Source organism: Limulus polyphemus, unplaced genomic scaffold (genome assembly GCF_000517525.1).
Source record: "Limulus polyphemus unplaced genomic scaffold, Limulus_polyphemus-2.1.2 Scaffold3051, whole genome shotgun sequence".
Lineage (NCBI taxonomy): Eukaryota > Metazoa > Arthropoda > Merostomata > Xiphosura > Limulidae > Limulus > Limulus polyphemus.
The window spans coordinates 34,664-48,333 of record NW_013668661.1 but is presented as its reverse complement, the minus strand read 5'-3'; the positions used below and the strand labels follow the sequence as shown (position 1 = coordinate 48,333).

Here is a 13,670-nt window from a genome sequence, read left to right as displayed (position 1 = left end):
AAATTGCCATGGAAGAAGAGAAACTAAACTGCATATAAGATGCACATGCTCCAATGACCAAACAGGAAGTCAGATCCTTCCTAGGGTTAGCAGGATACTATAGGAAGTTAATTCCAAACTATGCTGAATTGCTGCATCACTGACTGACCTGACCAAGAAAGGCCAACCCAACAAAGTGAAGTGGGATCAACCACAGGAGATGGCATTTCAGAAGATATAGGACACATTATGAAGATCGTCAATCCTTAAAATGCCAGACTTCAACAAACCATTCATCATTCAAGCTGATGCTTCAGAAAAAGGAATTAAAATAGTACTCCTACAAGAACATGAAGACAGACTGTTACCAGTAATGTAGATACATAAAAAGCTGTTGAGTAGTGAGAAGAATTACTCTGTGCTCAAATGAGAGTGTCTGGCTATTATGCAAGCCATCTGAACATTCCAGAATTAACTCTACAGGAAGTAGATCATCATCATCTCAAATACACATCTAGAGGTGCAAAATCGACAGCTTGAGGATCATGATGTCAGCATTATATCTCCAGAATTATCAGTTCTGCATTGAGGCCATCTAGAGAACTGCAAATATTGGTGCAGACTGTATGAGTAGACTTTGTACATGAACTGAGAACAGTTTTGTAGATAATAAAAAAATATTGTAAATATTTTTCTTGAAGAGAGGCTTATTGTTAATTATACATGACTGTTTTATTTAAATTTATTATGAGAGTTATTATTTAGATAGTTATAGAGTGTGAGTGTTGGCTTTCAAAGTTTGTAGCACATACTTCATAATTTAACGAATATTCTAATATCAAACAGTTGTGCATATTAACCCTGATGAAGCAGCAAAGGTGAAACATTGGTCGAAATAAAAATATATTATTTTATATTTATCTGGAGTGTAAAGGTTGTGTTTTCTAAACTTTCATCAAAATGTGAGTGTTGGGTTTAATGTTTTTGAGGGCAATGATTTATTGCAGGTTTGCTTACATAACTGTTTATGAATCATTTGTTGTGTACTTCAATTGTTGTAAATTAATGTCAGGTTACTCGAACCTTCTAAGTTTTTCTAATTGTTTCATTGAGTATTGTTACATCATAATGTCTCATAGTTTGTAGAAAGTTATAGGCAACAGTTGGGCAATATATATATATATATAAGTGACCAAGTTAAGCAAGTACATTAGTAAAAGTGAAAATGAAGTTATACTGCGTGTGAAATTTCTAAAGTGAGTTTTACAGCTTGTATTGTAATAACAGAGATGAAGGAGAATATTTTATCTTGTCAATAGGTGTTCTAAAGTAATTGAACCTGCCTATGTGGACTTTTGATGTAAAAGAGAATTATTTAAAACTGTGGATACAACTGTGACAACCCATGGGCTAATGTAAGTGAATTTATCACTGATTGTATTGTGGTAACAGAGTAGCAAAGAAATAATTCTTCTTGTCAATTGGGTTCTAAGGTAACTGAACCAGCCTGTGTGGACCTTTGTTGCAAAAGTGAATTATTTGAAGCTGTGGATACACAGGGTAAGGTGAATTTATCCCTGATTTTATTGTGATAACAGAGTAGAGAAGAAATAATTCATCTTGTCAATTAAATTTTTTTAAAGTAACTGAACCAACCTATGTGGATCTTTGACGAAAAATAGAATTATTTAAAGCTCTAGATTCAACTGTGGTAATCAATTGTATAAAGAACATTTGTAGCTAGGTTGACTTGTTTTAATATATTATTTTAAAACTAGTGGACTGTATGCTGTTTGTTTATTGTTGAAATGTATCACCAAAAAGTCACAGACACCTACTGTAATGAATTGCAGTCCATAAAATTGACACATATTAAAATAAAATATAATGATTTTGAAAAAAATAAAAGATACAACATTTTTAATATAGTTACATTTCAAATGAATCAAACAACCTGGAATTAACATGAGTTTTAAATTTTTGGGTACACTGTCTGTTGTAGAAAAAAAACAGGTGTTTTGAAATATTGTCTTCTACACTTGTGTTTTTTCTACAACAGGCAGTTCCACCCATTCCAGTGTACTGATTGTGATTACTCTACTTAAACAATCTATCAAAGTTTAACTATTTGTTTAAATATAAGTTTAATGACCAATCTTTCACCAGAAATTCAATTATACATTATATATGGGCTCAGTTACCTAACTTGTACAAATGCTCAACTACTTACCTTCCTCCAAATTTAACTACCTATTTTCTAGATGAGGTTAACATATATCATTTTACCTGTCATCTTTAAATAAGTTAAATTACATTTCTTGCTCTCCCAAGTAATCTAATTACATATAACACCATAGAAACCTATCTTTAACATTATTTCAATCACCAGTCTGTCAGATTAACATAAACACCTATCTTCCATGATTGACATACCTATTTTTCAAATGAGTTTATTTTTCACATAAATTCAACTTTTCTACTTTTCACATATATGAACTTCACTAACATAATTTCTAAGTCAGATGTTTTTAAATAACTAATTCCATATGAGTTTGAATTCAAATATCAAACATTCACATAAGTTTAACTTCAAACAAGTTTAACTACCTACATTCCAAAGTAGTTGAATGGATGTAGTATTGATCACCACACCATGAAAATCTTGAGGGATTCCATTAGGATTTGATTCTAAAAAAACAGTAAAAAACTTTACATACACAAGCAGACAAACATTCAATAAAACATTAATATATAAGTTTATCTAACTAAAAAAAAAGAAAAAGAGTTTCAGATATGAGAAATGCAAATAATTTAACATGTTCTGCCTAACAAAACTAATCCCAAAATTTCTAATTATTGCCTCTGTTTTACTTATCAAAAATAACAGATTTTAAGGTGTGAAGAAACAACTAAAGATAATCTCATGATCTAAACTTTTCAGTAATTTTATTTCATTTGTATTAAAATACATTATGTAAACAAATTAAAGAGAAAGAAAAAAATAATCAAAATAGCTTAAAAAGAAAGAAGGAACTCTTTATATTTGACTGGAAGTTGAGCAGGGAAATCAACTAAAAAGAAAAATAATAAAAAAATAGTAATAAGTTTGTTTGAAAAGGTAAAACATTAATTATAAAGGGAATAAAATGCAGTGAAGATTAAAAATGCCTGAAAGGGGTATATTTTTAAGAACAAACACAGACCAACACAGGCAGACCAAGATGTACTATGAAATAATTCATATGTAAAATGGTAAGAGATTTAACCCACATTTATGTAATAACTTACTTCCACATAATGTATGAACAGAAACACTTGGACTAGGTTTTCCATCCCCTCCACGACCTTGTCGTCGACATCTAACAGCCACTTCATATTCTGTATCAGGCAGCAAGTTTGGAATAGTGGCACTCAGTCCTGGTTGCCAGGAGTCTAGTTTATGCCACTGTGTTTCTAGCTTTTCACGATAAACTACCTAATGAAGTAGTGTAATCCACAAGTAACTTACCTTGAAGTTTTTTAATTCATAATAATGTAAAAAATAATAATAAATTCAAAACAACAAAACACTGTTAAGAATCGAGACAATTATATGAACATTGTGAATTTGAAAAATTTTAGCATGTTGCATGATTTGCTAGTTTAAAAAAGAAATAACTAAAGAACAGAATGTAGACAGTTAGTAGAATCAATGCTTGATCTTCCAGATTCCTTATAATAATGTCAGAGTGGATTTAATAGCAAAAGAAATTAATGAATTACATAAGTGTCAATAATTAATTAATTCTAAACAAGCGTTACTAGCAGTCAAGGCTGTAGAGAGTCTTCGAGAGCAGAAAATAATAGAAAATAAGGATAAATTTAACAGAAGAACAAAAAAAGAAAGCAGAATAAGCAGATGTGAAGGATTAGTAACATTGATCTTGCAACAATAACATATTACTGGTATGGTAAAAAATTTTCAGTGTTTGGAGTTTGAAAAGGCTATAATCGTTTCTTATCAGAAATGAGTAAACATCTTTTAAAGTGTCATTTTGAAAAAACTGAATAACTTACAAGAAATGTAAAAAATCATTTACTTCATGTACAAATTTAATTCTTAATTGAATACTTTAGTAAATGTTAAGCTACTTTTTTAAATTAAAATTTGAAAATGAAGGTAAATAAGATAATCAGGCCAAAGTGATAAGTGAAATGATGGAAAGACCCACTTCAACAGAATGTTATAAGTTGAGGACACATAAAAACAAAACATATTCCTATACATTTCTGCAGGAGTATATACCAAAATTGTAGGCAAGAAAGAACAGTATACATTGAATTCTTAGTTTTTAATATTGCACATTGAAGGATAAGTTCCCAATCTACTTGATCAGGACTGCCTCTGAGTAACTTGCAGGTTCATAAGTTCATGAACACTGCTCAATTAAATTTTCATTGAGTGCAGATAAGTGTTTACTGGTGAATGTATTATAAGGTTATGAGGATTCAAAGCAAAGAGAAAGATTAATGTTATACATCTTGAGAAACTCAATGCTGATTCTTCAGTGTTGGATGTAAGTTTTCAAGACCAGTTCAAACAAACACCAGTCTATTGAAACTGCATTTGAGCAGGTATGTGAGTGGGCCATGGGTAGAAAATTCAAGGAAAATTAGTCTGGAGTTTAAGGTTGTTATACATACCTCTAGTCCCTCTACCCCAACCAAATTTTCTCCTTGAATTTGCATTGATCTCGTCATTGAAGCTAGCTTCACCAGTCTTTAGAATTAGTGACAACATATGGCAAAGTTTATATGTTTTTAAAGATTGATTGTATTGACAGGTCTTTAATAGATTTTCTGTTTAAGACCTGTGACACACTGATAAATGATTACAATGAAGTATTTAAAAAAAGAGAGAGAAAAAGTTAAGTTTAATAAAAAACTTATTTTATACTTTAATGACCTGTGTGTATTTTAATCACAGAAATAGACCATGCCATTAAATTACATTTTTGTACATTTCGTATAGTAAAAACATATCAGTAACATTGCTGCATAATGCAACACTATGTTTTTCATATGATTGCTGTTCAGAAACACTTCCAATGATATAGCAATTTTATCTTATATGCAGGGAGGCTCTTATTTGTTCTTCCATCATTGCTCATTGCTCAAATATCTTTTTAGTGGAACAACTAATTAATCATGTATGGGCTATCAACCTCTTGGTTCTCAATTGTATGTTTACACTTGCAGGCACTGTATAGCTTAGACTATCATGAATAAGCAAATATGGAAAGCCCATGCTCTGATCAAAATTAATAAATATAAGACTGGTTTCTGCTGCCTGTCATAGTCAGGCCCTGACAAACGAACATACTCATATCCCCCACTTCAACAACTTCTCTTCAAGAATTGCATCAGTTACAAAAGTGATCTTTTTTTGGATCTAGATGCACAGAAATCCCTAGATCTACCTTGCACGTATGATTGAGGAACTTGACAATTATGTGGTCAAATAGGAATACTGTGTTTTCATTTTTTTCAGCTATCTTTCTCAAAAATACACATTAATTTTGAGGCATGACAGAAAGCTTGTGAGCCTTCATCAGTTTTTAATTTTTGTTGTTAATAATACCAGAAGATATACCCAAATTCACTGTAATGGCTTTTGTCTTATCTTTGCAGATGACAGCCATGTTGTAGATTGGCTTGAGATATGGCTTCGGAGACCATTAGTCTTATAAATATTCTGCTCTGCAGATTTTTCTAGTATTTGTTTTTAGCTCAACAATATTTAACAATCTTACTATATGGATATATTTCTTTGGAAAGGGTTGTGAAATATCCTTAGTGCCAGTGAAAAGAACACCCTCATGGCATTGCACTGTTGAATGGTTGAGATTTGCTGTGAAACAAATACAAAGGTACTAAATATGTCAATGATTGTACAGTTGTAGCAACACACCACTGAATTAGTAAGTGCAAGTTGTTCTTATCAAGTGTGTTCAACCTTCTGTATAAGGTAAATGTGGAAAGTGTGCCCTAGTTAGAAACAAATTACATTAAAACTCTAAGGATTTATTGTCCATTCTTAGAGGTGGTGCAAAAGTTGTATTACAGAATTTTGGATAAGCTCATAAGGTTAATTTGGCTGAAAAGTGAGAGAAGTATAGTATGATAATTGCACATTAAAGGTCTAAAAGTATGTAAAAATGCATTGCAGAGTGAAAGCAGCTTCTGAAATGTCCTACAGTAACGTAAGATGTATTCCAGATAATTCCATTTCTAGTTAATGTCATGTTAGCAACGGAAATTTGAGCATCTGAACTCTGACCATATAAGAATGAAGTTTTCATATACATTGCACTTGTAGCATAGTGTCATACTATGTTTTTTCTACCACTTTATTTAAAAGTTTTCATACATCTGGTTACAATACAAAATGTTTGTTATAAAGGTTGTTAAGGTCCATTTATTTGAGTTACCTTTTGTCCTGGGTCATTCACTTGTGTTATCACGTGTGCTTTCTTGTGGGAAAGAATTTTATAAAGTTGAAATTCCTATGTAGAAGTGGATAGTGATCTTTTCTACTGATAGGTCAAGTGATACCCTATGGATGTAACCTCCTTTATTATTTGATTGGTATGACTAACATTCACCTGAATGATGCATTCACCCTGAGAAGAATAGCATTGTTGTTGTTACAGGTATATTATGCTATGTTTTCTTAGTCTAGAACAGTTCACACAGATAGACCTCCAGTAAAGGAGATGTGTATTATATATTTGTCTTGTTTTTAACACATTCACTGACAAGGCAGCCACATGTGGCTGACATGGCTCAGTATTGTTCAAGCTGCTTCAGCCACAGATGACTGACAATGTGATAGAGAGCTCAAATGCATTGGTTGTTTGTAGCCAATGCTCTATATGATTATATATATTATTTGCTAAAAACAGCCTCATACAAACATTTAGTTTTAAAAGAATGTTTATACTGACCCACTTGTCTAAAAAAATAACTTTGTATTAACAACTTTTCCTTCTCAAAACATTGTTATTACTAATTTACTGGCAGCTGTCTTATTTAATTTCATATTACCCAACATTTAATATTACCCATGTTCCAGCAAGTGGAGCCAGTTGGGTATTGGAATATTTTTTTTTATTGAAATAAAAATGCACATTGAATATAAAACGACTTTCAGTAGATTTCCATGCTTTCATTCAGAATTTGCTGCTCATATCTACAACATTCATAACCTGTCTTGCATACCTGTTTATTTCATCAACAATGAGATTGAAAACTTCAATGTCAACAAACAATGAATATGCATAATAAGTAGTTATGTCTTCTAGTATGTCTTTCAATAGTTCTTCCTTTGCAGTAAAGGGAAATTTTTGCTGCCTTGAGAAAAATTCACCCCACGTTCCCTCTTCCAACTTGATTCCTTCTCCCTCATCATAATTTGTCTTGTCACAAGCTGTTCTAAAGTAACTGAACCAGCATGTGTGGACCTTTGATGAAAAAGATAATTATTTAAAGCTCTACATTCAACTGTGGTAATCAACTGTGTAAGGAACATTGGTATATACATTTGACTTGTTTCAATATATTACTTCAAAACAATTGGATTGTGTTTCTGTTTGCTTATTGTTGAAATTTATCACCAACAAGCCACAGACATCTACTGTAAAGAATGTGGCCCATACATAAACCTGAGAGTGGTTAGCCAGCCAGGATCTACAGTGTTGTTTATATCTACTTCTACCACCACTTACCAGTGGCAAATAGGCCTATATACACACAGCTGTAGTGGGGGTGAAAATATTGTAGAGGTCACAACCACACTATAAAACCATATTGACCAACTTTGATAAGTGGATAAAGAAGGGTGAGTGAAATGAACTTACAGATGGTGATCTGCAAGAGCTTGTTAGAAAACAAAAGACAGAGAGAATAGAGGGAGAGAGAAGAGCATAAGCAGAGAAAAGAGGAAGAAAGACTGAAAGAAGAACATGAGTGTAAAATATAAGTTGAAAAAGAAGAGAGAGAGAGAAGAGACTGGAAATAGAGAGAGAATAAGAGCACCAATTGAAATTGTCAAGATCACCCAACAGAAAGACAGAGTACCCAAAAATGACAATGAGGTCAGGGCCAGTCAACCCAAGCTGTCCAAATTCAAGGAACAGAAAGATGACACGGATGCTTTCCTGCAGAGGTATGAAAGGTTTGCCCAAAGTCTGAACTTGGATAAAGGCAACTGAGCAGTCTGTCTCAACCCTGTCCTCACAGAAAAAGACCTAAAAGACATAAGAAGATGCCATGGACTATGACTAGTAAAAAGTAGCTTTGTTGAAATGCTATGAACACACTGAGAAAGGTTTTTGCTGGAAGTTCAGAAAAGTCAAACCTGACACTAGAGAAACTGTATTTCAGTTTGTGGCTCATCATTGGGGATACTTCACAAGCTGGATTCACATGGCCAAATGTGAAAATAGTTTTGAAGGACTGGGAAATCTACTAATACATGAACAGTTCATGATCATGTGCTCAAGTGACATGTCACTGTTCCTAAAGAAGAGAAACCAAAAGACGTGAATGAGCTGATCAAGCTGGAAGAACAGTATATGGAAGCCCATGGAGGGAGTATAACTGGCAAGTCTAAGAATAATGAGTTAAAGTTGAAACCAGGGGTGGCTGACCAGAAGTAGGATGCCACAAAAGGTTACAAGATGTCAACAGACAGTGGGGAAAAGAGATGCTGTGTTTTTTATAAAACGTGGCACATTGTGAGTGAGTGCAAGTCTGACACCAACAAGCAACAGCAGAATCTCAATATAAAGCAGCTGGAGCTACCTACAAACATGGCACTGACAAGAAAAAGAAAAGAGTAACTGCTGCCAGAAGAAACAGAATGAAGACAACTCGTGAGATTCACCAAAGTATGAAAGTGCTATCACAATGATTAAACAGTGCATGATTGAAGGTCAGATCAAGTTAGTAAATGGGTCAAAAGTGCCAATTGTGATCAGAGCATGTAACAAAGATCGAGAGGAGCCTACAAACCATAACATGCTAGTTGGTGAAGGCTATGTTGGGGACAAGAAAGTGAAAGTCCTACAAGACACTGGGTGCAGCAGTGAGAACCAGTTTAGTATCTGATGACCAGATGGTAAGTAAGGTACATTTTTGTGTGCTGATTGATGAGACAGTGAGAAAGTTTCCCATAGCAAGAATAAAGGTAGATATTCCATACTACATGGAAGACCTTGAGAACATGTATATGAAGGCACCCATATATGACTTGGTGACTGACAAAATGCTAGGCAGTAGAAGTTTGGAGAATGAGGAACCAGACAGAAAAGAGACTGATAAGGCATCTGCAGTCACCACAAGAGCTCCAGAAAAGAAAAACAAAGCAAGAAATCAAGACTCTGGAAGTTTTGAAAGGTGATATTTCGATTGTAAGTCTATGGGAACTGAAGAAGGCACAAAAGAAAGACTCTTCACTGCTAAAACTTTAGAGTCGACACAATACCAAGGGGAAGGGACTTACAGAACAGAGGACTGGAAGGGAGTGCTGTACCAGATCTATTGGGGAAGTTAAACAGATCATAGTATCAACAGAATAAAGGACTCAAGTGATGAAGTTGATTCTTGAACAAAGAAGATGGCAGACAGAATCAACAGCAACTTCCATTGGCCAGGGGTCATCAGAGATGTAACTAGATACATTCTGCAGGTTATGTGACATCTACCTAGAGAGATGGTAGCCAAAGTGCTACTGGCTGAGATGCCTCTCACAGAAGAGACATTCAGCAGAGTAGCTGTGGACTTGATCAAATCACAAGCATCCTTATCTGACAAAGGCAGCTTGTATGTGCTGACAGTAATTGACTATTCAGCACATTACCCAGAAGCCATAACACTAACGAAGATAGAGACAGGGAGAGTAGAAAAAGCTTTCCTATAATTATTCTGCAGAGTAGGCTTCCCAAAGGAAATACTGAGTGAGAGAGAGACCCAGTTTACCTTAGAACTGATGTAAGAGGTGTGCAGACTCATCAGCACTAGGCAGCTCTTTACAATCCTGTACAACCCTAGATGTAATGGATTTTGTAAAAGAATCAATAGAGTCTTAAAGAGCATGCTGAAGAAGACATGCAAGGAGAGACCATGTGACTGGGACAGGTACTTGCAGATGGTATTTTTTTTGCTTACTGAGAAGTCCCACAAGTGAGTACAGAATTTTCATCCTTTGTATGGAAGAACAATACGAGGTTTGATGCAGATATTAAAAGAGCTGTGGACAGGAGAAGAAGAGTAAGATGTGAGGAACACATACCTTTATGTGTTAAACCTCAGAACCTGACTGGAGCAGACCTGTTAACTAGCTCGAGAACGTTTGTATGCAGTTCAATTAAGTCAAAAGCCAAGGATCAACATTGGTCTTGGTTCTGTTACCCAAAGACAACAACAAACTCACCCTACAATGTAAAGAGCCTTTTTAATGCAGGAAGTGGTCAATAGAATAGACCATAAAGTGAAAGAGGATGGGAAAACCATGATCTACCACACCAATCTGTTGAAGAGGTACTTCAATAGGAAAGAAGATCTAACAGGTGGAGCTATGGAGGCACAGATGGAAATTGCAGGTGAGGCTGTCATTGACATAGAAACAGACGATGGCGATTTTGTCACAGAAAATGAAGTCCTACTAGACCTAAGACTGCTGGGTGTAGATGAGACACACAATGACATCAACATCAGTGAAGAACAGACTGGCAAGCAGATGTAAAAGCTACTGGGTCAGTATCCAGATAGATGTCTTCACAGACAGACCAGGGAACACAAGATCAAGACCACGAACTGGGATCCTGTCAAGGTAAAGCCCTTCCAGACCTGATCAAGCATGAAGTCGAGATAATGTTATAAGCTAGAATCATTGAGCCTTTGAATTCAGCTAACTGTTCACCAGTGGTAATCATGAAGAAGCAGAATGGCTTAAACTGCTTCTACATAGACTTTCAGAAGCTGAACCTTGTGATGAAGTTTGATCCCAAACCTATAAGCAACCAAGAGGTTATCATGGTGAAAATAGATGAGGCCAAGTTCTTTATCAAGATTGGCCTCAATAAAGGTTAGTGGCAGATCTCGATGGAGACAGAACCTAAAGAAAAGACAGCTTTTGTGACACTTATGAATGTTACCAGTTCAAGAGGATGCTGTTTGGTTAATCAACTCAGCAGCAACATTCAACTGCATGATGAGGAAGATGTTGCACAAAACCACTAACATCGAGCATTATGTGGATGACATTCTGACCCACACAGCCAGATGGGAAGATCATCTGATGAAACTCAGAGAGCTGTTTGACAGCAAGTTTGACCATCAGACCATCTAAGTGTGTTATTCTGTGCTGTTTTATTGGACACAAGGTGACTGACCAACAGATAGCCATGGAAGAGGAGAACCTAACCTGCACAGAAGATACACAAGCTCCTATGACCAAGCAGCAAGTCAGATCCTTCCTGGAGGTTAATGAGATACTATAGGAAGTTGATCCCAAACTATGCTGAAGTTGCTGCACCACTGACTACCTGACTAAGACAGGCCAACCCATCAAAGTGAAGAGGGAACAATTACAGCAGATGGCATTCCAGAAGTTGAAGAACATGTTAGGAAGTTCACCAATCTTTAAAATGCCACACTGTTCATCGTTCAGACTGATACATCAGACGTTGGAATTGGAGCAGTACTTCTGCAAGAACATGTAGAAGGTCTGTTTCCTGTAATTTACGTCAGTAAAAAGCTGTTGAGTAGTGAGAAGAACTACACTGTGATTGAACAAGGGTGTCTGGCCATCATATTTGTCATCCAGGAATTCAAAACTACCTTTACAGGAAGGAGTTCTTCATCCAGACAGACTATCAGCACCTTGCAAACATCTAGAGGTGCAAATTCGACAGTGCAAAGATCATGAGATAGGTATTGTACCTCCAGAACTACTGGTTCAGCATTGAGGCCATCAAGAGGACTGCAAATGTTGATGCAGATCATACGAGTAGACTATGTGCATGAACTGAAAACAGTTTTTGTATATAGTATAAAAAAATATTGTAAATATTTTTCTTGAAAAGGAGCCTATTGTTAAATATACATGACTGTTACAATTTAAGTATAATTTGAGTGTTATAATTTACATACTTTATATAGTGCAAGTGTTAAATTTAGCTATTTTTAGAAGTGATAGTTTATCACAAGTATATTTAATTCAATAGTTATGAATTGGTAATTGTTATACAGTGTTGTATTCAATAAACCTAAGATCCTGTTTCCTTTGAAGTCCTTTGGGGAAATATTATCAGACCCAGGAGATTTATCATTCTTTAAACTTCTCAGTTTTCAGTTTTCTCAACAAGTTCAAAATTAATGTGACCATCTTCTTTGATCCTGTTTCCATCTAGCAACTGTTCAATATGAGGAATATAGCTTAAATTTTCATGAGTGAAAACTAAAGAAAAAGTTGAGTTTATCAATCCAGCTTTCTCATAATCATCAAATATGAACCTTCCTGTATCATACCCTAAAAGGTCCTACACCCATCCTAGCATATTAATTTTTACATTTTCAGTCAACTTTTTTGTTTTGTTTTTCAATTTCCTAATTTCCTGCTTGACTAGCTCTATTTATCTTTTATAATTTTTCAAGTCTCCTATCTTAGCAGGCAATCTAAACTTCTTTAATTTAAATAAGGTAACCTATTGTTACCTATTGGTCCATCTCGATTGTTCTATCCTTTACACTGAATTAAAATCATTAAAATAAATCAATAAATAACTAAAATCAAACTTATAAAAATTCTTAAAGCCAGCCCTTATCAAGTTTTTTCTTAAACTCACTTAAAATTACTGCCTCTACAGCATCTAAAGTAGCAATCCATTCCAAAGGCCAGCCTCTCTGTAAGAAAAATGAAACTGTCTTAGGTGAAGATGACTCCTACCTTGCCCCAATTTATATTTGTGGCCCCCTAGTCCTTCTATTCTCATTGTTAAATATAAAAAAATTATGCATCAACACTATCAATTCCCTTTACAATCTTAAACACCTCAATTGGATCCCTCCTAACTCTTCTTTTTCAAGAGAAAACAACTTGAGAGATTTCATCTTCTCCTCATATGACAACCCCTCCATCCCAGGCAACCATTCTGGAAACCCTTCTCTGAACCTTTTCCAACAATTCAATGTCTTTCCTAAGGTAAGGAGCCCAAGACTGAACACAATATTCAAAATGTGACCTAACTAGTGACCTGTACAATGAAAGTATAACCTCTTTAGACTTGTATTCAATACTTCTATAGATACAACCTGAAATCCTATTTGCCCTACCACTAGGAACAGCACACTGCTTGGATGGCTTTAGAGACTGATCGATTATTACACCGAGATCTCTTTCCTTCATAACACTATTAAGGATATTCCCATCAAAATTATACTTATAATTCAAATTATGATAACTCACCCACATGCATTATCTTGCATTTATTATATATAAAACCATCTGCCATTTATTTGCCAAACTCACTAAATGATCTAAATGTAAATCCTTTTGTAAATCAGCAGCATTCTCTTCACAGCTAGCAACACCTTAATATCATTTGCAAATTTAAGTAATTTATTGACTATTCCTTCATCTATGTCAT

At 34.7% G+C, this 13,670-nt stretch overlaps 1 protein-coding gene across 1 annotated transcript in view; it reads right to left on the bottom strand.

Annotated features, from left to right (window-relative positions):
* Window positions 1–13,670, bottom strand: part of LOC106468551 (receptor-type tyrosine-protein phosphatase mu-like) — a gene marked incomplete at its 3' end in the record, with an annotated part of 105,953 nt that overhangs the window by 71,348 nt on the left and 20,935 nt on the right. The window contains exons 7-8 of the mRNA XM_013928984.2: window positions 3,268–3,454; window positions 2,591–2,667 (exon numbers count right to left, since the gene is read on the bottom strand). Coding sequence (XP_013784438.1) covers window positions 2,591–2,667; window positions 3,268–3,454 — 264 coding nt within the window. The remainder of the gene's footprint in view (window positions 1–2,590; window positions 2,668–3,267; window positions 3,455–13,670) is intronic.